At 46.5% G+C, this 22,062-nt stretch overlaps 1 protein-coding gene across 1 annotated transcript; it reads right to left on the bottom strand.

Moving 5' to 3' along the window:
• Window positions 1–403: 403 nt before the first annotated feature.
• On the bottom strand, window positions 404–21,545 carry RAB5B (RAB5B, member RAS oncogene family). The gene is made up of 6 exons (XM_033221750.1): window positions 21,407–21,545; window positions 8,017–8,267; window positions 5,065–5,216; window positions 4,340–4,462; window positions 3,689–3,782; window positions 404–3,030 (listed from the first exon to the last, which is right to left on the bottom strand). Exons 2-6 carry the CDS (start codon window positions 8,177–8,179, stop codon window positions 2,915–2,917), a joined length of 648 nt encoding a protein of 215 aa, XP_033077641.1. The 5' UTR covers window positions 8,180–8,267; window positions 21,407–21,545; the 3' UTR covers window positions 404–2,914.
• Between the last annotated feature and the right edge of the window lie 517 nt (window positions 21,546–22,062).

Raw genomic sequence — 22,062 nt, forward strand, 5'->3', positions numbered from 1 at the left:
GACAGAGACTCAGTCTCAAAAAAAAAAAAAAAAGCACATACATTTTTATATAATACTTCAAATAGCACCCCTCCCTGCAATCTCATCAGTGGGCCCAAAGATCCACAGACCACACCTTACACATATACATTCTGTTATGAGGACTTAAAAAGACATAATAGGGTTTGATTTGATGAACAATCTAGTGGCCTTAGAATAGGGGTGATTAAATAGCAATAGAAAGGCTATTTTCCAAACTAGATGTTTAAGAAAAGATTAAAGGAATAAGGATGTATCAAGATGCAGGGCAAGGTGTGTTTCTGATTTAGTAAAACATTACTGGGTATCCTTTCTTCCAAATTCCTAGTACCTGACAAACAAATAGCAAAAAAAAAAAAAAAAAAAAAAGAAAGCAACACTCCAATGCCCTTTTCTTTTTTTCCTTTTTTTACTTACATTAAATACATTGGTAAATCAGCAGTCGCATTCTGTTACCACGATTGTTATGCTGGGAGAAGAAGAAAGGCAAATGCTTTCTTAGAAGCGAAACAAAAACAAAAAACCAAAACACCCCCCTTAAAAAAACTGACCAGAAGAAAAAAATGAGCTGGGAAATAATAAAAAAATAATAAACTAAGATCCCCAAGCCCAACAGAGCTCAAAGGAAGGCAGAAGAGGCGGTAGGAAGTAGAGGGAAGGCAGCCGATAGGCCCAGAAGCTAAGGCCAAATCCTTTTCCTATGGGGGTGGGGAAGGAGAAGCCTGGGGAAGTGGTTTCCCAGCCCCAAGACAATGAAACATCTTCACTCCTGCTCCATGGGGGAAAACTGCACAGAGAAAGAGCTTCATTTCTAGGAGACTTTAAAAAGCCATCCTAGTTCTTCCACTTGTAAAACAGATGCACTGGGTGCTTTGGGCCGGGGGTGGTCAGTGGCTTCTGGGAAAGGAAGGGGGAAATGTGTGTGTTTCAGGGCCATGGGAACTAAGGCTGCCCCTGGAAAAGGAAGGGAATTGAGGCCTAAGTGGAAGAAACTAAGCTGGGTCCTTCAGAATCTCAGCTTCATAGATTTCTCAGCTGTTCTGGGATAGAAGGTAGTCTGCAAGCCAAAACAGCAGAAAGGTTCCAATCCTAGGTCACTGTGACCTTTCCTTTCTCTTTCTTTCTTTCCCAAAACTCTAGGCTGGAACAAGGAACTTAAAGTTCTCTTTTGCCTTGATGGCTTCTCAGAGACATCTTAAAACACCTGATAAGGGATATGAAGAGAGACTAGAGATTCAGAAAGGACCAAGGTCCTCTGATAATATGAGCCAGTTGTAAGGTACCTTCAGTGCTGGTCATTCCCTGTCCACAGGAACAGGTGGTATGATATGAGGGCACCACAGGAGGCCTCTGTGGTACTAGCCCCTAGTGGTACACGGATTAAACCACTGGTTGCATGGTGGGGAGGGATGGGGAGATTAAAGATGGAGGGACTAAATTCAAGATATTAACAAAAGGGAAAAGAAACAGGGCCTGATGGGAGGCAGAGGATAGAACAGACTGTACAGTGGGAATAAAGATCATACCTATTTACAAGGAAGTAGAAAAGACATGGTAATGGGTATCAAATTGAGTGTGAAACCTGGGAAAGGAGAGAAAACTCCTCCCTTTTGCCTGTCCTCATTTTTATTTCCCTACCTTAGCCTGTGCTATCCTGAGACTCTCCCCAGTTGCTCAGTTAATTCTCCAGGAAAGGCAAACCTATACTCAATAGCTAGGTTGGCAAGAATATAGGTTAAGAATTAGAGTTGGAGGAAGCTAACAGTGGAGATAGGACTTGAGTAGCTGCCACTGGTACTTTTATCTATAACCTCTCCTCAAACCTTGTATTAACCTCAGATTTCATTGAATTAAAAAGAAGGTGGGAGGGGAAGTAAATCAATCAAAACTTCCATAAAGTAAGTACCCCAACTGAACTACCATCAATTAAAGTGCAAACTGCAGGGGCATATGGTGGCTGGGGCTGAGGCCATCTAAAGGCCAGAGGGAAAAAAATGCATATTATAAATCAGAGGATGGGTACCAGAAACTGTCCCTCCTCCAATCAGATCACAGCAGAGCCAAAGATGCAGGCAACCAGTGAAGATTCTTTGGAGGACTCTGGGGTCCAATCCCCATGATAGGGGAAACACTACCTAAGAGGCTGCATGAGGGGAAACTTGGCCTTTGAAGAGTTACAGAGCCACAGATGACACTGAACCTCCACCTCCACCCAGTTTGCTTACAAGGCACCTCCTGCCTGGTGCCTGAGAGCTTGCCTCCCCATTCTCACCTCTACCTAGGAACACCCTCCACAAGGCCAACTCATGGATACCACAATGTTTTCAAATATGAAAAACTCCAACCAAATAAAAACAAAAAGGAAATGTTTCCTTACTCCCTCCTGCTCTGAGCTTTATTCTCCCCCAGGGCCCTTAATGTCAATGAACTGGAAACCTCCTTCCTCAGCTCCTGGGTTCACCACTTTCTGCATCCTGGGGAGAGGAGAAAAGAGGATCAAGAACAGGGATTGACCAAAAGCAGAAGGGGAAGGGACAGGAGTCAGAAGCGTTTTCTGAAAAAATGGGGAGGAACACTAGGGAGGAGGAGAAAAGATAAGTAAGTCGCTGTCTTGTACCTATAATACAAAGTGAAGAAAGTTTGTTTTGGAAGGTAAGTCCTGGGGGTAGTTGACCCCCAAGCCCCAGAGTAGGGGGTAGGAGGCCAGTGGCAACAGCTGCCTGGTGTTGGTTGCTGAAGCGTTAAAAAGTGCCATGATGGAGCTGTCAGGAGGCAGCCCTTGGGAGCCAGGGCTCAGTGTGCTGTTACCGTAGGGGCTGTGTGCTGAGGGGTAGGGATGGAGGTTATTTCTTAGCTCTCGCGCTAGCTCCATACTTGTTTGCTGCTAGCCACCCCCTCAGTTGCTACAACACTGGCTCTTGTTCTGCTGGGACTGTTCATGGAGATCCACACCCCGGCTTCGGCATGCTGTACCTCCCAGATTCTGGGGTTCACTCTTTGGCAACTTCTTAGCTACAGATAAAAAGAGAAGAGAACAAGGTATGGTAGACTTTACTTCCCTACCCCTCTGCCCCCACCCCCCAAAAATGGCTACTGAGTTGGGGAAAGGGAGAATTTGGGAGATTAAAAGAATGTTCTGAAGATGGGACGGTTCACTGTTTGCAAACTTTTTTTTTTTTGAGACGAAGTCTTGCTCTATTGCCAGGCTGGAGTGCAGTGGCACAATCTCAGCTCCCTGCAACCTCCACCTCCCAGGTTCAATGATTCTCCTGGCTCAGCCTCCCAAGTAGCTGGGACTACAGGTGTGCGCCACCACACCCAGCTAATTTTTGTATTTTTAGTAGAGACAGGGTTTCACCACGTTGGCCAGGATGGTCTCGATCTCTTGACCTCGTGATCCGCCCGCCTCGGCCTCCCAAAATGCTAGGATTACAGGCATGAGTCATGGCACCTGGCCCTGAGCCACCATGCCCAGCCAGCAAACTTACACATTGAAGACAAGGGAGCTAAAGCTGCAGCCAAGGATGGAGGTCACAACAGAAAGTTAAGGTATTTCCATACCTAAAGTTTTTGCAAAAGGAGATAGTTGCACCTATCCTTGATTTGGGTTAGCTATACTTTTGCCTATAAACGAGGGAAAAAGGAAGATCTCAGGATGTTCTGACCTTACCTATTGCCAGGAAGAGATCATTCACATTCATAGCCGTCTTGGCTGAAGTCTCCATGAACAATAAGCTGTTGTCATCTGCATATGCCTGGGCCTCCTGCAAGGAGTGGGGGGTATTGGTGCTCAGAATGTAGGGTGGGAATGAGTATTGACTTTCCACTCCCTAGCACAACAGCTAGGCAAAATCCTAGGTTCCCTCCCTTTAATTAATACCCCTTCGAGCCAGCTAGCCCAGATGCATAATTTAATGACAACTCCCTCAAGATGACCCCATGTCCACTCAGTCCAACACACAAATGTCAGAAAGCTTTATTATAGGGGAGAGGGTAAGTTAGTTGGGGACTTTTGGATTCTGACACTTGAATAGTCCCTTACCTCAAATTTAATTGCTCCCTCCTTCCCGTTTTCACACTGGTACCCCCACAGCTGGTACTTCCCTAACCCTCTGCTCTGGAATTTTCTCCTGACTCCTCTAAAAATCTCCTGGCTGTCATTAGGGTCACAGTGTTGCTGTATTTAACTTGGTGTAGAACTGGGGAACGAGACAATGAATGTCCTCAGTTGATGTTTGAATTCAGAGAGGGCTGGTTTGGAAAAAAAGAGGTCCCAGGAACAGAGGAAGTGTTAAGAGAGGAACTCCATGAGCCATCTTACTTCATACTCCACCATACGCTTGTTGGCCAGGTCAGCTTTGTTCCCTGCCAGGGCAATAACGATGCTAGGACTGGCCTGTCGCTGTAGTTCCTTCACCCATGTCTTTGCTCGGGCAAAGGTTTCCTAGGAAAACATGAAGAGAATGAGTAGGCTGGAATGACTGCTAATCCATATCCATCACCTTTTTTTTTTTTTTCCATTACCTTTTAAAGTGAGTCTCAAAATTCACCTTTTCTAGGTGGTCTTCCCTCACTGAAACCACAGGTCTCTGATAATTCATTATCTATCTTCTTAGCACTTGCAAGCATAATTTGTACTCTTATTTGCTATTTCAAGAACCTGTTTTCTGCCCCCCACCCCCTGTCCCAATCTAACCCCTCTAAACATAAGCAAGGACCTTCTTTTTTTTTTTTTTTGAGACTGAGTTTTGCTCTGTCACCCAGGCTGGAGTGCAGTGGCTCAATCTCAGCTCACTGCAACCTCCGCCTCCTGGATTCAAGAGATTCTCCTGCCTCAGCCTCCTGAGTAGCTGGGACTACAGGCGTGCACCACCACGCCCAACTAATTTTTGTAATTTTAGTAGAGACAGGGTTTCACCATGTTGGCCAGGATGGTCTCAATATCTTGACCTCATGATCCACCTGCCTTGGCCTCCTAAAGTGCTGGGATTACAGGCAGGACCCACCATGCCCGGCCAGCAAGGATAGTCTTCTTTGCTCACTTACCTGATTAGTAATGTCGTAAACCACGATTGCAGCTTGGGCACCCCTGTAGTACATGGGGGCTAAGCTGTGATATCGCTCCTGCCCAGCTGTGTCCCAGATCTCAAACTTGACTGTTGTGTCATCTAGACAAACGGACTGGGTAAGGAAGGCCGCTATGGATGAGAGAATGGAGGGGAAGATGCTGTAAGTGGGAGGATGAATGTGAACATCCCACTCCCCTTTAAAATATAACTGCCTTCACACTAAGACCAGTCACCACCTAGCATACTCAGCTACAGGAAAAGGTTTCGAGTTCTCCTTACACGTAAGTCTTGGAACCAGGATTAAGACTGCCCTTGACTAAGTCCTTCCTGCCAGAAATGTCACTGGCTAAGGAATGGGGGTACATCATAAACTAAGAGGGATAGAAGAACTGGCACTTATAGGCGTCATCTTTCTTCTAACCAAAATAGGAGAATAACAAATGACAGACACAATAGCTTCAGATGAAAGTCATGTCAAGAATTAATTAGAAGATTGGGCCAGGCACGGTGGTTCATGGCTGTAATCCCAGCACTTTGGGAGGTGGAGGCGGGTAGATCACCTGAGGTCAGGAGTTTGAGACCAGTCTGGCCAACATGGCGAAACCCCATCTCTACTAAAAATACAAAAATTAGCCAGGCGTGATGGTGGGCACCTGTAATCCCAGCTACTCAGGAGGCTGAGGCCAGAGAATCTCTTGAACTTGGGAGGTGGAGGTTGTAGTGAGCCAACGTGGCGCTACTGCACTCCAGCCTGGTCAACAAGAGTGGAACTCTGTCTCAAAAAACAAACAAAAGAATTAATTAGAGGATTGGCTGGGCGCAGTGGCTCACATCTGTAATCCCAGCACTTTGGGAGGCCAAGGCAGGCGGATGGCTTGAGGTCAGGAGGTCGAGACCAGCTTGGCCAACATGGTGAAACCCCGCCTCTACTAAAAACACAAAAGTTAACCAGGCGTGGTGGTGGACACCTGTAATCCCAGCTACTCGGGAGGCTGAAGCAGCAGAATTGCTTGAACTGGGGAAGCGGAAGTTGCAGTGGGCAACCATTGCACCACTGCACTCCAGCCTGGGCAACAGGGTGAGGCTCAGTATCCAAAAAAAATAATAATTAATTAGAAGATTTTAAAGCTTGATGGCAAGTCCCATCATTATTAATATTATTTGGCTGTTACTTTTTCATATAATCTGCTGTAGGTCCAGGAATACATTTCGAAGAAGACTAATAAAAAGGGGAAAGCAGCCGGGCATGGTGGCTCATGCCTGTAATCCCAGCACTTTGGGAGGCTGAGGCGGGTGGATCACTTGAGGTCAGGTGTTCGAGACCAGCCTGGCCAACAGGCAAAACCCTGTCTCTATTAAAAGTACAAAAGTTAGCCAGGTGTGGCGGTGCATGCCTATAATCCCCGCTGCTCAGGAGGCTGAGGCACAAGAATCACTTGAACCTGGGAGGTGGAAGTTGCAGTGAGCCAAGATTGCACCACTGCACTCCAGTCTGGGCAACAGAGGGAGACTCCGTCTCAAAAACAAACAAATAAATAAATAAATAAAAATAACAAGGGGAGGGAATAATATGGAGGTTCTCATAAAAGATCCTTTATTGAATTAGCACCCTATTTTGGGGTAGTATCAGGGAAAAGGTAGCAAAGATGAGAAAGACAGACACCCTTTATATTTTGCATTAGTTCCAGCCTCTATTTTACCAGATTTTTTTTTTGAAACACAGTCTCGCTCCTTTGCCTAGGGTAAAATGCACGGGTGCAATTTTGACTCACTGCAACCTCTGCCTCGGGTTCAAGCGAGTCTCCTGCCTCAGCCTCCCAAGTAGATGGAATTACAGGCATGTGCAACCATGCCCAGTTAATTTTTGTTGTTGTTGTTGTTTTTGTTTTTTTGAGATGGATTTTCGCTCTAGTCACCCAGGCTGGAGTGCAATGGCGCAATCTTGGCACACTGCAACCCCCACCTCCTGGGTTCAAGCAATTCTCCTACCTCAGCCTCCTGAGTAGCTGGAATTACAGGCACGTGCCACTACGCCCAGCTAATTTTTGTATTTTTAGTAGATACGGGGTTTCACCATGTTGGCCAGGCTGGTCTAGAACTCCTGGCCTCAAGTGATCTGCCTGCCTCGGCCTCCTAAATGCTGGGATTATAGGTGTGAGCCACCATGCCCAGCCTATTTTACCGAATTTTTTTTTTTTTTTTTTTTGAGATGGAGTTTCGCTTTTGTCACCCAGGGTGGAGTACAGTGGCGCAATCTTGGCTCACTGCAACCTCCACTTCGCGGGTTCAAGTGATTCTCCTGCCTCAGCCTCCCAAGTAGCTGGGATTACAGGCAACCGCCAACATGCCCGGCTAATTTTTTGTATTTTTAGTAGAGACAGGATTTCTTCATGTTGGGCAGACTGGTCTCCAACTCCTGACCTCAGGTGATCCACCCACCTTGGCCTCCCAAAGTGGTGGGCCACTGGGCCCGGCTTCTGTTTTTATAAAGGGTTTCCATTTCTGGGGAAAAGAATGCAACTAAGAGGGCCAGCTCCATAATCAGGTCTTAGATCTCTTTTCAAAAGCCTTACCGGCCAGGCACAGTGGCTCACACCTGTAATCCCAGCACTTTGGGAGGCCGAGGCAGGCAGATCACCTGAGGTCAGGAGTTTGAGACCAGCCTGTCCAACATGGTGAAACTCCCTCTCCACTAAAAATACAAAAATTAGCCAGGCGCCATGGGGTGCACCTGTAGTCCCAGTTACTTGGGAGGCTGAGGCATGAGAATCGCTTGAACCTGGGAGACAGAGGTTACAGTGAGCCAAGATTGCACCATTGCACTGCAGCCTGGGCAACACAGTAAGACTCCATCAAAAAAAAAAAAAAAAAAAAAAAAAGACAAAACCCTTACCAAACATTCAATCTCCTCTTACCCCGAGGCACTCACCTCCAATGGTGCTCTCCTGGTACTCATGGAACTGCCCTTTGACAAAACGTAATACCAGGCTTGACTTTCCCACTGCAGATTCTCCCAGCAGCACCAATTTGAACTGGCAAATTTTGCTGGCCTGGGGTTGCCCATTGGGCCTAGCTGTGCTTCTGCTAGTCATGGCCAGATTATCAGAGTGGGAAAGGGTGGAGGGAGGGGAATGCTGTAAAGGGGGGGGAAGGGGAGGGGATTTCCAGGCTTCAACACTCCTGCAAGAAAAAAAAAGTGAATTAGACATACGTCCATTGAAGCTGCAATCGCTTTTCAGAGAAGGATAGAATCTCTTCATCTCCTTGCTCCTATGAGGACTTAGCTCTTGCAGTCATCTGCTATTGACAGGTTATACCTCTGAGAAGGTCCCAGGCAGCTGACCCTCAGTGGTAAGAGTTGGGAACAGCAAAATAAGAACTGCTTCTGGAGTCTGCCCTATCACATAATCTCTAACTGCCAAGAGAACTGAAATAGAGAGACTGAAAACTGAGAGTTTTTAATTCCCCAGTAATTCCCCACCATGTTTTCAAGGTTTTTTGTTTGAGTCACACAAGTCTTTAGTTGGCCTGAAGAATATCCAGATCCACCCACAGGTACCCTAGATCCCCAGTATCTCCTTGGTATCCTGGTGCTGTGCTCTTCCTTTTTTTTTTTTTTGAGATGTCACACTTGTTGCCCAGGCTGGAGCACAGTGGCGTCATCTTGGCTCACTGCAACCTCCGCCTCACAGGTTCAAGCAATTCTCCCACCTCAGCCTCCCAAGTAGCTAGGATTACAGGCACGCACCACCATGCCTGGCTAATTTTGTATTTTTAGTAAAGATGGGGTTTCCCCATGTTGGTCAGGCTAGTCTTGAACTCTCGAACTCGGGTGATCCGCCCGCCTTGGCCTCCCAAAGTGCTGGGATTACAGGCATGAGCCACCGTGCCTGGCCTTCTTTTCCTTTTTCTTTAGCTCTTTGTCAAAATGAGAGATTCACTCTAGGGGTGTGGGATAAGAGTCACCCCTCCCAAGGGCAGAAGGGTAGATGCTGCTATATCTTTTATATATGACTGGTCTCCCTGATAAGACATTTCTAAAAATCTAACCAGGGTCCCACTGCCAGAAAATCTATCCTTTCTCATTTTTGGCTGAAGGTAAGGAGAGAAATACAACCAACAGATCACATTCATTATCAACTCTTTGTTTCATTAACAACTTTTTTCACTTTGTTTCTGCCATCTTTCCAAATCTGAAAGCCTATCAAGAGTCAGTAAGCTTGACCTACTCTCAACCTGCAGCTGTCTTGCTGGTGCCTAGGGATTAGATTACCCTCCACACCAAAAGGGCCTAACAGCTGTAGCCCTCCAAATTAGAGGCAGAGAAAGGTATACCTTCTAAAGACATAAAGGAGTCTCCAGAGGATGGTATAAGGGATAAGTCTGCAAGCGATCAATATTAGATGAAAGAATACACTGAATCAACTCCTCTATCTTCTAAGAGGGCTAAGAAAGCTGCTGGTGGGGCAGGGAACAGAGAGAAGAGTTGGGACTTTGAGATTCTAATCGTCTAAATCTGAATACATTTCATCATCCTGACTCTGAGCAGAAAGGAGCTATGAAATTCAAAGGGGAGTTAGCATGGGCAGAGCATGCAAAAACCTCTCTCCCAAACCTAAGCACTGCTTGAGAGTTGTACTTTGCTTGTTCAAATTGATCTTTCGCTTTTCCAAAGCAGATCCTAGTGACTTCACAGACATTATACTCTGTGGAATATGTGGGGAAACATTATTTTGTCACCACAATTAGTGGGTCTGGAGTTAAACTGGGGTTTAAATTTCAGTAATCCCACTTACTAGATAGTAAAGACAGAAAATCATACAGGAGGCAATGCAGAGGAATACAGGCTCTGGAGTCCAATTCTCCGGGTTGTTTTCCAGTTCTACTTATTAGCTATGAACCTTGGGCAAGTCACTAAATATATGTGTGCATTCACGGCCGGGCGCGGTGGCTCAAGCCTGTAATCCCAGCACTTTGGGAGGCCAAGATGGGTGGATCACGAGGTCAGGAGATCGAAACCATACTGGCTAACACGGTGAAACCCCGTCTCTACTAAAAAATACAAAAAACTAGCCGGGCAAGGTGGCGGGTGCCTGTAGTCCCAGCTGCTCGGGAGGCTGAGGCTGGAGAATGGTGTGAACCTAGGAGGCGGAGCTTGCAGTGAGCTGAGATCCGGCCATTGCACTCCAGCCTGGGCGACAGAGCGAGACTCTGTCTCAAAAAAAAAAACAAACAAAAAAAATTAGCTGGACGTGGTGGCATGTGCCTGTAGTCCCAGCTACTTGGGAGGCTGAGGCAGGTGAATTGCTTGAACCTGTGAGGTGGAGGTTGCAGTGAGCAGAGGCTGTGGTGACAGAATCACTGGAGCCCAGGAGTTGCAGGTTGTAGTGAGCTGATTGCACCACTGCACTCCAGCATGGGTGACTGAACAAGACCCTGTCTCTGAAAAACAAAAAGGAGACAGAACTAAAGGGTAAAGAGGAAGTTAGCAAAGGAATGAGCGGTGAGAATTCAAGGTCCCAAAGTAGACTACATTAATACAGAGGAACATGACAATTACTTTGATTCTACTGGGTATTCTGTAGTCCCCTTGGTCAGTCAGTCCTAAAAATCCAGATATACATGTACCATTTTATGATTAAGTTTTCAATGGCCTATGACGAAAGGATCAAAATAAAGATGATACAGCAAATTTTTCATAAAGCTAAATTTATTCAATTTAAATGAGTATCTTTAATTACAACATTTTAAAATTTATTTTCAATTTTTAGAGATAGTCTCACTGTGGTGCCCAGGCTGCAGTGCAGTGGAGTGATCATAGCTCATTGTTCGCTCCAACTCCTGGGCTCCAGCGATCCTCCACCACACCTGGCTAATTTTTTCTATTTTGTGTAAAGATGGGGTCTCCCAATGTAATCAGTTTATTTTTAAAGTATTTATTCATTTTTTAAAACTATGAGTTATCATTTTAAAAAAAGTTTTATAAACACTGCTTTGGAGAGGCCTGACACTGAAAGATGGGTTAGTAGGGACGGAAATAAGTTTAGTTTCTGGACAGTCTATAGTTATGGTTACTACTCAAGCACTTCTGGACGGAATTCAGATGAGGACCGAATGATGGGCTTTCCAGGGATCAGAGAATTCTCCAACCCTGCCACTAAAGTTACAGAGCTATCATGAAAGTGGGGAGAGCCAACCTAGACAGAGGCAGTCCTGCAGAGTTGGTAAAGTTTCTGAAATCAGGCAAGATCGAGTTCTCTTCTCTGCTCTGCCACAACTCACTGTGATTTTAGGTTACTCACTCCGTTTGTTTTTCTGATTCTCAGCTTACCCCTTTTTCTTTCTTTTTTTTTTTTTTGAGACAGTTTCGCTCTTGTTGTCCAGGCTGGAGTGCAATGGCACGATCTCGGCTCACCGCAACCTCTGCCTCCCGGGTTCAAGTGATTCTTCTGCCTCAGCCTCCCAAGTAGCTGGGATTCCAGGTATGTACCACCACGCCTGGCTAATTTTGTATTTTTAGTAGAGACGGGGTTTTTCCATGTTGGTCAGGCTGGTCTCGAACTCCCGACCTCAGGTGATCCACCTGCCTCAGCCTCCCTAAGTGCTGGGAGCTTCCCCATTTATAAGGATCTTTGCGGGCGAATGGAATTGGTGAAAATGGCAAAGAGCAGAATTTGAATTCACTTCCAAAGTTCTGTGCACATTTAAGAAACTTGCTGCTTAAGGCATCTGTGAGGATGAATTACTTCTAAAGCATCTCATATTTACGTGGTATTCACATACACTGTCTCGTAGGAAAAGAGAACAGACCAGCAGAATGGTAAACACAGCCTGGCTTGGTGGCTCACACCTGTAATACCAGCACTTTGGAAGGCTGAGGTGGGAGGATTGCTTGAGGCCAGGAGTTCAAGACAAGTGTCGGCAACATAGTGAGACCTTGTCTCTAAAAAATTAAAAAAAAAAAAAAAACAACATTAGCCAGGCATGGTGGCACATGCCTGTCATCCTGGCTACTCAGGAGGCTGAGGTGGGAGGATCGCTTGAGCCCAGGAGGTTGAGGCTGCAGTGAGCTGTGATTATGCCACTGTATTCCAACATGGGCCACAAAGTGAGACCTTGTCTCAAAAAATAAATAAATAGGCCGGGCGCGGTGGCTTATGCCTGTAATCCCAGCACTTTGAGAGGCCAAGGTGGGCAGATCACCTGAGGTCAGGAGTTTGAAACCAGCCTGGCCAACATATAGTGAAACCCCGTCTCTACTAAAAAATACAAAAATTAGCTGGGCAAGGCAGCACATGCTTGTAGTCTCAGCTACTTGGGAAGCTGAGGCAGGAGAATCGCTTGAACCCAGAAGGCGGAGGTTGCAGTGAGCCACGATTACGCCACTGCACTCCAGCCTGAGCAACAGACCAAGACTCTGTCTCTCAAAATAAATAAATAAATAAATGAAGACAGGTGACACAATAATAATAATAAAAAGGACAGATGATAAGCTGATCAAGTTTCCTTCAGGTGACATATATATGCTGTACTCTCAAGAAACAATAGAAAAAGTTACTAGTTTTTTCAACTTACTCCCTCACCACATTTTTATGTATTTCAAAGCATGTGATCCAAGGGGTAGAATATTAAGCCTCAATGTTACTACTCTACAATATAGGAAAATGTGGGAGTTAAAATGGACTGAATTCTCATAGCTAAACATATCACTTGAGCTCTGGGGGAGTATAAAGACAGGAAACAGTTGCAGACACGCTTAAGTTGCAAAGTCCCTGTCACTAACTCCCAGAGATGGGAAGTCAAGCCGGAGCCCAGATGTGGTCAGCAAGCTTTTTTGCTACTAAGCAACCCTGGATTCTCAGAGATCAGTAACTACTAACTTAGAAAAGACTACCTCCCACCCTAATATGTAGCCTTAAGAATATGTTCTGGCTGGACATTGTGGTTCATGTCTGTAATCCCAGCATTTTGGGAGGCCAAGGCGGGAGGACCACTGGAGCCCAGGAGTTTGAGGCCAGCCTGGGCAACGTAACAAGACCCCACCTCTAAAAAAGAAAGAATATGTCCTGCCTTCTTCCCTGTTCACAGCAATTAACGGGCCACCTCTAAGCTTTGATCTTTAATCTCATCATGTTTATAAGGGTATTATTTAAAAAATATACTAGCTGGACTCTCAAAAGATCAGTGGTACAGAAATGAAATAATACATATAAAATTCAACTGATTTATTTCCTATTCTGATTTTTTTCCCACAATTTTTTTTTTTTTTTGGTAAACCAGTCAAGTGGCATGATGATTATTACCTTCAAACCTGAGGCAAGAAAAAGGGAGATGGGGCAGATTTTTCTTTCTTTCAACCTTTTTAGCTCAGAAGAGAAATCAGATTTAACTGCCCTTAGAAGTGCAGCTCTGGGCCGGGCGTGGTGGCTCAAGCCTGTAATCCCAGCACTTTGGGAGGCCGAGACGGGCAGATCCCGAGGTCAGGAGATCAAGACCATCCTGGCTAACACAGTGAAACCCCATCTCTACTAAAAAAATGCAAAAAACTAGCCGGGCAAGGTGGCGGGCGCCTGTAGTCCCAGCTACTTGGGAGGCTGAGGCAGGAGAATGGCGTAAAAAAAAACCCGGGAGGTGGAGCTTGCAGTGAGCTGAGATCCGGCCACTGCACTCCAGCCTGGGTGACAGAGCGAGACTCCACCTCAACAACACAACAACAACAACAACAACAACAAAAAAGAAGTGCAGCTCTGCTGGGTGCAGTGACTCATGCCTGTAATCCCAGCACTTTGGGAGGCCGAGTTGGGTGGATCACCTGAGGTCAGGAGTTCAACACCAATCTGGCTAACATGGTAAAACCCCGTCTCTATTAAAAACACAAAAATTAGCCAGGTGTGGTGGCTGATGCCTGTAATCCCAGCAACTTGGGAGGCTGAAGCAGGAGAACTGCTTGAACCTGGGAGGCGGAGGCTGCAGTGGGTCGAGATTGTGCCACTGCACTCCAGCCTGGGCGACAGAGCAAGACTCCATCTCAAAAAAAAAAAAAAAAAAAAAAAGACCCATTAACTAGGGAGGATTGAGGCCTGACCATGGGTTAGCCCACTGGGGGCAGGAGATGGGGATGGAGGATGTTCTTTAATGTGGGCAGCTCTCCCAAGCAGTGCAGCAAAGTAGGCATAACAGTAAAGGTGTCTTAGCAGTGTCAGCTAGAATAACACTCCATTCCTCAAGCCCCCTTCCACTTGTTAGCTTTGAGTCCCTAAACCAAATACATATGAAGCCTCCAGAAGTCTATCACCTATCAACGGAGACAGAGTTCTCGGTATATATAGCCACTGGAGTCCAACCCAGTACCAACTATCAGCCTTAAGGTCAGTCAGGCAGATCAGAGCCAGTCTAGAGGTCATTTAGTCCAGTCTCTGTATTTTACAGGTGAGGAAACTGAGACACACAAAATTAGTCAATTTGGGCTAGGCACGGTGGCTTATGCCTGTAATCCTAGCACTTTGGGAGGGCAAGGCGGGCGGATCACCTGAGGTCAGGAGTTCGAGACCATCCTGGCTAACACAGTGAAACCCCGTCTCTACTAAAAAATACAAAAAACTAGCCGGGCAAGGTGGCGGGCGCCTGTAGTCCCAGCTACTCGGGAGGCTGAGGCAGGAGAATGGCGTGAACCCGGGAGGCGGAGCTTGCAGTGAGCTGAGATCCGGCCACTGCACTCCAGCCCCGGCGACAGAGCAAGACTTCGTCTCAAAAAAAAAAAAACAACAACAACAACAAAAAAAAAACTACAAAAATTAGCTAGGTGTGGTGGTGCATGCCTGTAATCCCAGCTACTTAGGAGGCTGAGGCACGAGAATTGCTTGAACCTGGGAGGCAGATGTAGCAGTGAGCCTAGATCACGCGACTGACGCGACCGCACTCCAGCCTGGACACAGAACGAAATTCTGTCTCAAAAATAAATAAATAAAAAATAAAATAAAATTAGTCAACTTGTCAAGTGTTACCATACAGCCAACTGCTAAGTAGTAAATGTAGGACTCCTAGTCAGGTACTCCTGCCTCTTTTATACCACTATACTTTTTTTTTTTTTTGAGATGGAGTACAGCGGTGTGATCTCGGCTCACTGCAAGCTGCGCCTCCCGGGTTCATGCCATTCTCCTACCTCAGCCTCCCAAGTAGCTGGGACTACAGGCGCCCGCCACCACGCCTGGCTAATTTTTTGTATTTTTAGTAGAGACGGGGTTTCACCGTGTTAGCCAGGATGGTTTCGATCTCCTGACCTCGTGATCCACCCGCCTTGGCCTCCCAAAGTGCTGGGAACCACTATACTTTTTAAAGAAGCAGGAAATGCTGAACTGTGAAGAGAACACCACAACAGAATCAAGAGCTTAGACTGGATAGAGTTCCTGCCTCTATTCAGTTTAGGTAACTACTTGCTTTGGGACTAAAAACAAATTAAGAAGACCCAGGTCTTCCCTGGTAACTGGGATCCAGTCCCATATCCTTCTGACGTAAGAATTAATTCATCACTACTCTTTTCCCTGCCAGGACAGTTGAAATAGAAGTAATTCAATGGGTGGCAGTAAGAAAACAAGTAGTAAGTTTCGCAAGATTTGGTGGGCCCTGCGATTATTGTGAGAGGTTTATTAAGTAGGGAAGATAGAGCAGAAACCAGTAAATACCTTCATCTCCCTCTCCAACTTTGTTTAAACCCAAGTCACCAAAATCTTGAAATGAGAGTTCTACCACTTGGCTCAGCTCTTCATTTTGTTGATTCAATGTTACCCAATGAGTCACTGGATTAAATGAGATTCCTTCCACATCCCCCACCCTTTCCCTTATATTTCTCCAAGAGGCAAAAAGCATACTTACCTCTTATCAACATGGTGGTACAAACTCCCTATTATTGACCTGGGTAAGACTGGAATGCCCATCCCTACTTGTCTGCCTAGGAAAATTCTATATATCTCATAAGACCAAGCTCAAATGTTACTTCAGTGAAATTACATAATCACCCTCTCCCCCACAGAATTAATCATTCTCTAGAGGCCCGTAGGGTCCCACAGTATTAAGACTGTATTTCTGGCCAGGCATGGTGGCGCACGCCTGTAATCCCAGCACTTTGAGAGGCCAAGGCAGGTGGATGACTGAAGGTCAGGAGTTCGAGACCAGCCTGGTCAACATGGTGAAACCCCATCTGTACTAAAAATACAAAAATTAGCTGGGCATGTTGGCGCAGGCTTGTAATCCCAGTTACCCAGGAGGCTGAGACATGAGAATTGCTTGAACCCGGGAGGCAGAGGTTGCAGTGAGCACAGATTGAGCCACTGCACACCAGCCTGGGCAACAAAGCAAGACTCTGTCTCAAAAAAAAAAAAAAAGACTGTATTTCTATAATAGTATGTGTCACATTATTACAGTATATGAATTGTGTCTGTCTGCTCTGCTACACTATGAACTTCTTTAAAAGTGGGAGTTTCTTCAGAGCACAGCATGCCGCCTGATCCCTAGTAGGTACTCATTAAATGCTCCCTAAATTAAGGCTAAGTAATTCTACTTCTCTCCCCGAATCAACTCCTCCTTTTCTGTATCATCTGAACAGATCTTATTCAATTCCATTTGGGAATTTTTTTTTTTTTTTTTTTCTGAGACAGAGTCTCGCTCTGTCACCCAGGCTGGAGTGCAGTGGTGCAATCTTGGCTCACTACAAGCTCTGCCTCCCAGGTTCACCCCATTCTCCTGCCTCAGCCTCCTGAGTAGCTGGGACTACAGGCGCCCGTCACCACGCCTGGCTAATTTTTTATATTTTGTTTAGTAGAGACAGGGTTTCACTGTGTTAGCCAGGATGGTCTCGATCTCCTGACCTCGTGATCCACCCGCCTCAGCCTCTCAAAGTGCTGGGATTACAGTCGTGTGCCACCGCACATGGCCCCATTTGGGAATGTTTTTAATAGGCCTCAGAGAATCAATTCTCTCCCTGACCCCTCTGTGATCTCCCTTGGATGGAGGGCCCCCTTGGGATCTTGCCCACAAGGTACTATTGCAACTCACATGGGCTAACTGCTTTTCCTGTTACCCGTTACTATGCCTCAGATGGCCTAATCACACCCAATATGTGGCCCTCCCACCCAAACACTGAGGCAACTGTAGCTAAAAACAAAGTTCGCTGAATTTTCAGCTGATGCTGAATGGTCAAAAGTTTTGGGCCACTGTCTATTATTTCCTGACTTGAGAAACACAAAGAGGAGCCATACCACCACAGAACCAGGAGACACTCTGAAAAGGTACCCACTGTCCCCGAACAAAAGCTACAACCTTGCCCAGAAATGTACACACACTTTGTTCACCTGGGTAGCTCCTTCTTCAGTTCAGTGACTGTTCAGTCAATGACTAAATCTTTCCCAAAAGACTTGTGGGAAGTGGGAGTATAACATGTAGGGTTTTATGGTATCCTTCCTCAAAGAGGGCTGCTGCATTTCCTTATTACAAGTTCATTGTCTCACACTTTGGTTACCTTCCAATCTGAAATGCTTTAGGATTAGGGAGCAAATTATATGTTTGCTTCTTCTACCCTATGCCTGCTTCTCAGAAGTAAAATTCATACCAATGAGCAATATTTGCTTTCAGTCAAAGTAAGAGAAGATATGAGGTATGTTATGCAGTATGGATTGTCCAAGAAAAAAATTTAAAAAGTTGTAAGGTATGACTTGAAGGGCAATGGGAAAGCTCTCTTCTCCAAATATATTTTTGCAAATCCAGGTCTATGTATGAAATTCCTTATTGATAATTCTACTCCTAAACTCCCTCTTAAGATGCAAAAAACTGTTGGAAAAATTAGATAGGATTAAAACACACACACACGGCCAGGCGCAGTGGCTCACTCCTGTAATCCCAGCACTTTGGGAGGCTGAGGCACATGGATCACCTGAGGTCAGGAGTTCGAGTCCAGCCTGGCATGGCAAAAGCCCATCTCTACTAATAATACAAAAATTAGCTGGTCGTGGTGGCGCACACCTATAATCCCAGTTACTCCTGAGGCTGAGGCAGGAAAATCGCTTGATCCTAGGAAGCAGATGTTGCAGTGAGCCGAGATCATGCCACTGCACCCCAGCCTGGGTGACAAGAATGAAAAATCATCTAAAAACACACACACACACACCACACACACACACACACCCTTACACACTGTCTCTAGGATAGGTAAGAAAAGTTCCTTGGGGGAAACAACTGAGGTTTCCAATGGGCACTATACAAAGGCTGGGTACAACAGAGAGCTTTTAAAAGGACAAATTCAATTAATAAGGTAGTAGTTGGCTGGGCGCGGCGGCTCACGCCTGTAATCCCGGCACTTTGAGAGCACGAGGTGGGCGGATCACGAGGTCAGGAGATCGAGACCATCCTGGCTAACACCATGAAACCCCGTCTCTAATAAAAATATAAAAAATCAGCCGGGCGTGGTGACAGGCGCTTGTAGTCCCAGCTACTTGGGAGGCTGAGGCAGGAGAATGGCGTGAACTCGGGAGGCGGAGCTTGCAGTGAGCCGAGATCGCACCACTGTACTCCAGCCTGGGTAACAGAGCGTGAGATTTCGTCTCAAAAAAAAAAAAAAAAAAGATGATAGTATGAAATGCCCCAGCTGTACTCTGACTCTGAGATTTAGAGGAAAACCGATTTCAAATCCAGATAAGCTTGGAGCTTCTTGGATCTCCACAGAAAGACACACACTGTACTCCAGCCTGAGCGACAGAGCAAGACTCTGTCTCTAAAAATAGAAGAAAAGAAAAGAAAGACAAATACAGGGGCCTCTTAGGAGAACCATCATTATCATGGATAAGAAAGGGATAGTCAAGTAATGTGAACATGCAGAGACCATGAACATCCAGAGACCATGAATTTGAGATAAGGGTCTGAAATTCCTTTCTTTAGCAGAGATGACAACAATTGTCCCAAACAAAATGATCCTTTCTCCCTATAAAGTTTTGTTCCATCTCTTTGGGCATTTCCTAGGACACCCAGTACACAACTTGGGGTGTGTGTGTGTGTGTGTGTACTGAAGGTGAATAACACACAGTACAGCCCTCTGCTTGTCGGACTTGGTAGAAGACAAAATGAACTGTGAAAGGAACGCAATAAATAACAGAGTATCATCCCAGAAGGGAAAACTGTAGAAAGAATAAGACTAGAGTTTGGTGAGAACATGAAAACAGAATTGCCTTTTGTGGCACATCCCCCAAAACAAAGCAAGATAAGTCTGATTTGCTGTCTCTGATCCTTGACCTTCCTAAATGAAATCTGAGTAAGGTATGTGTGAGAGGATTCATACTTCTTAAACTGCTGTACAGCCTCCATATTTTAAAATATGAACATATTACTTTTGTAATTAAGAAATGTAGTGATAGCCGGGTGCAGTGGCTCATGCCTGTAATCCCAGCACTTTGGGAGACGGAGGCGGGCGGATCATGAGGTCAAGAGATCGAGATCATCCTGGCCAACATGGTAAAACCCCGTCTCTACTAAAAATACAAAAATGAGCTGGGCTTGGTGGCGCACACCTGTAGTCCCAGCTACTTGGGAGGCTGAGGCAGGAGAATCTCTTGAACCTGGGAGGTGGAGGTTGCAGTGAGCCGAGATTGCACCACTGCACTCCAGCCTGGCGACAGAGTGAGACTTCGTCTCAAAAAAAAAAAAAAAAAAAAGAAATGTAGTGATAAAATATATTGGTAAAGAAGGGGAAAAGGAGGAAGTACAGGAGGGAAAATCCAATAGGCTCCAATCTATGAGGGACTAAGAAGGCTAGCAGACCATTAAAAGTATGCAGGGAGGAGGGTACTCCACTCCTCATTTTTTTTTTTTTTTTTTGGAGACAGGGTCTCATTCTGTCGCCTAGGCTGGAGTGCAGTGGCAAGAACATGGCTCACTGCACCCTCGAACTCCTGGGCTCAAGTGATCCTCCTGTCTCAGCCTCCCAAAGTGCTGGGATTACAGACGTGGGCTACTGCACCTCTGTATCTTTTTCTCTACTCACCATCTTCCCCAGATACTTCATAGTTTGACCCAACTTTTTAATAGCACAGAAATCTGGGCTTTTGAAGTAGACAAAGAACAAGGGGTGATACCAAGCTTTTGAAATGGAATTTCTCACTCTTCCCCAAATCTCTTCCTCAGTGATATCACCTCATAGTTTCGGACCTGTTAACTCCATTACCTGCCTGGGAAATACCCAAGTCAAGTCTAAGTCCCACAAAAGTTTCACCAACTATAATCAGAAGACCTCCTGATGGCTGAGGATCTCTAAGCCCCTTTCCCACGTAGATAATGAAATAGATTCTCAGTTCCAGGAGACATGGTATTCACTATAGACCACATTATTAAGTGGGAAAGAAGTGGACAAAACATGCCCCCAATCCAACTCTTGGCTCTTCCATAGGACAGGAAACAGTAAGTTAAGAAACAGACTGCAGTATAGACCAGCTATGAAGCCAAGAGAAAGTGTAGGGGCTGAGTTTGGAGCAGCCAACAGTCATGGAAAAAAAAAATTACTTTGATCTTCATCCCTACCCCGGGAGTTTTAAAAAGCTTCAAATTACCACATCTAAATACTAAAGGGAACAAAAGAGTGTGTACTCCCAAGACCCAGAGCCTCCAGCCCACCCTTCAGCATTCCCAGAAGCTCCTATAACTGATTCAGGCCCTGCTTCCATTACTTCAGCTACCTTAGTCTTCTAGATTAATACAGCCTTCTTCATTTCCCCCAGTTCTCCCTCACTGAACCCAAATCTCTCTCAGCTCAACACCATAGCACCCTCAGTTCTTTTTACAATAGGCACTTTCCCTGAAAAGAACGCTTCTTTCCAACTAAGAACCCTTCTCAGGCCCTTCCAATGAACCTCTCTGGAGGGACCCAGCTCCAGTCACCCCCGGGGCTCGGGCGACAGGTCTGACCCCTCCTCACCTCCCAGCAAATGGGCTTACCTCACCCGCTGCCCTGTCCCTTTCCCCAGCTCCTCCCTCTTCAGCGCTGCTTAATGAGGCCTGCCCCTCCCCTCACTCAAGCTCCGAGCCTCCAGCGCCCGGCCCTCGGCCTGGCCGCCGCCACAGCCCAGCCGCCTTCCCGACTCACCAACTTCGGGGTCCCAGCCCGCTCAGTCCCCTCCTCAGCGCCCCCATTAGGCCTGCCGGAGCCCGGCCCCCTGCTCCCTTCTCCGGTGGGCCACTCTAACCCCTCGCTTAGGACCAGACCCGCCTCCGCTCTCAGGCCAGGTTGCTCTCATCTCCTGGGCGCTTCCGCCCCTGCCCTTTGGGGTCCATCAGCTCGGTACCTGGGGCTTCGTCTCCCCCGTCGGCCCCAAGCCTGTGTCGAACAGACAAACAGCTGCAGCTCAACCAAACCCTCCTGCCCCTCCTTCTCCTCCTCGCCCTGGGGCGGGGGCTCCAGCCAATAGCTCGATTACCCGCCTACCATCGGGGGTGGGCTATATGTGCACTCTTCCACCAATCCTCTGGAGAAAGGCGGGTCTCTTTGGGCGCTGTCACCAACAAGTACGAACAAGGGACTCGACAGGCGGGGCCACAAACCAATAGCAAGGGAGAAACCTCGAAGATGGACGAGGTAAGGAGCCATTAAAGAGCAAGCTCCTGAAGACAGGGGGCGGTACAGTGCGGACAGGCGTATGTACTCACCAATAAAATCTCGACACCCCATGACCCCGCCTTTTGACTCATAAACATCTAATCAGGTGAGTGATGGAGGCGGGTCAAAGTGAAACTTTAACCAGTACTGCGAAAATACGGGACTTGACTGGCAGGCAAGGAGGGGTTGACGGGAGCCTTAGGAAGGCCGCTATTGACCTTCGCCCCTCCCCCTGGACTTGGCTGGGACTGGCTCTAGTGCCCCGCCTTCTATGACAAATTCGCGGGCGTAAAGGGAAATACCTCTTCTAGGGATCCGGAGCCTGGGAATTTAAGTAACCCTGAC

The sequence above is a fragment of the Trachypithecus francoisi genome, unplaced genomic scaffold, assembly GCF_009764315.1.
Source record: "Trachypithecus francoisi isolate TF-2019V2 unplaced genomic scaffold, Tfra_2.0 Lachesis_group11, whole genome shotgun sequence".
Classification (NCBI taxonomy): domain Eukaryota; kingdom Metazoa; phylum Chordata; class Mammalia; order Primates; family Cercopithecidae; genus Trachypithecus; species Trachypithecus francoisi.

What these genes read in the sequence shown, in the direction of transcription:
- RAB5B (XM_033221750.1), bottom strand. Translation starts at nt 8,179, where the DNA reads ATGACTAGCAGAAGCACAGCTAGGCCCAATGGGCAACCCCAGGCCAGC. An exon ending in AGCGTATGGTGGAGTATGAA is followed by an intron (nt 3,783 to 4,339) that starts GTAAGATGGCTC and finishes CACTCCTTGCAG; the next exon opens with GAGGCCCAGGCATATGCAGA. An exon ending in TGATCTCTTCCTGGCAATAG is followed by an intron (nt 3,031 to 3,688) that starts GTAAGGTCAGAA and finishes TTTTATCTGTAG; the next exon opens with CTAAGAAGTTGCCAAAGAGT.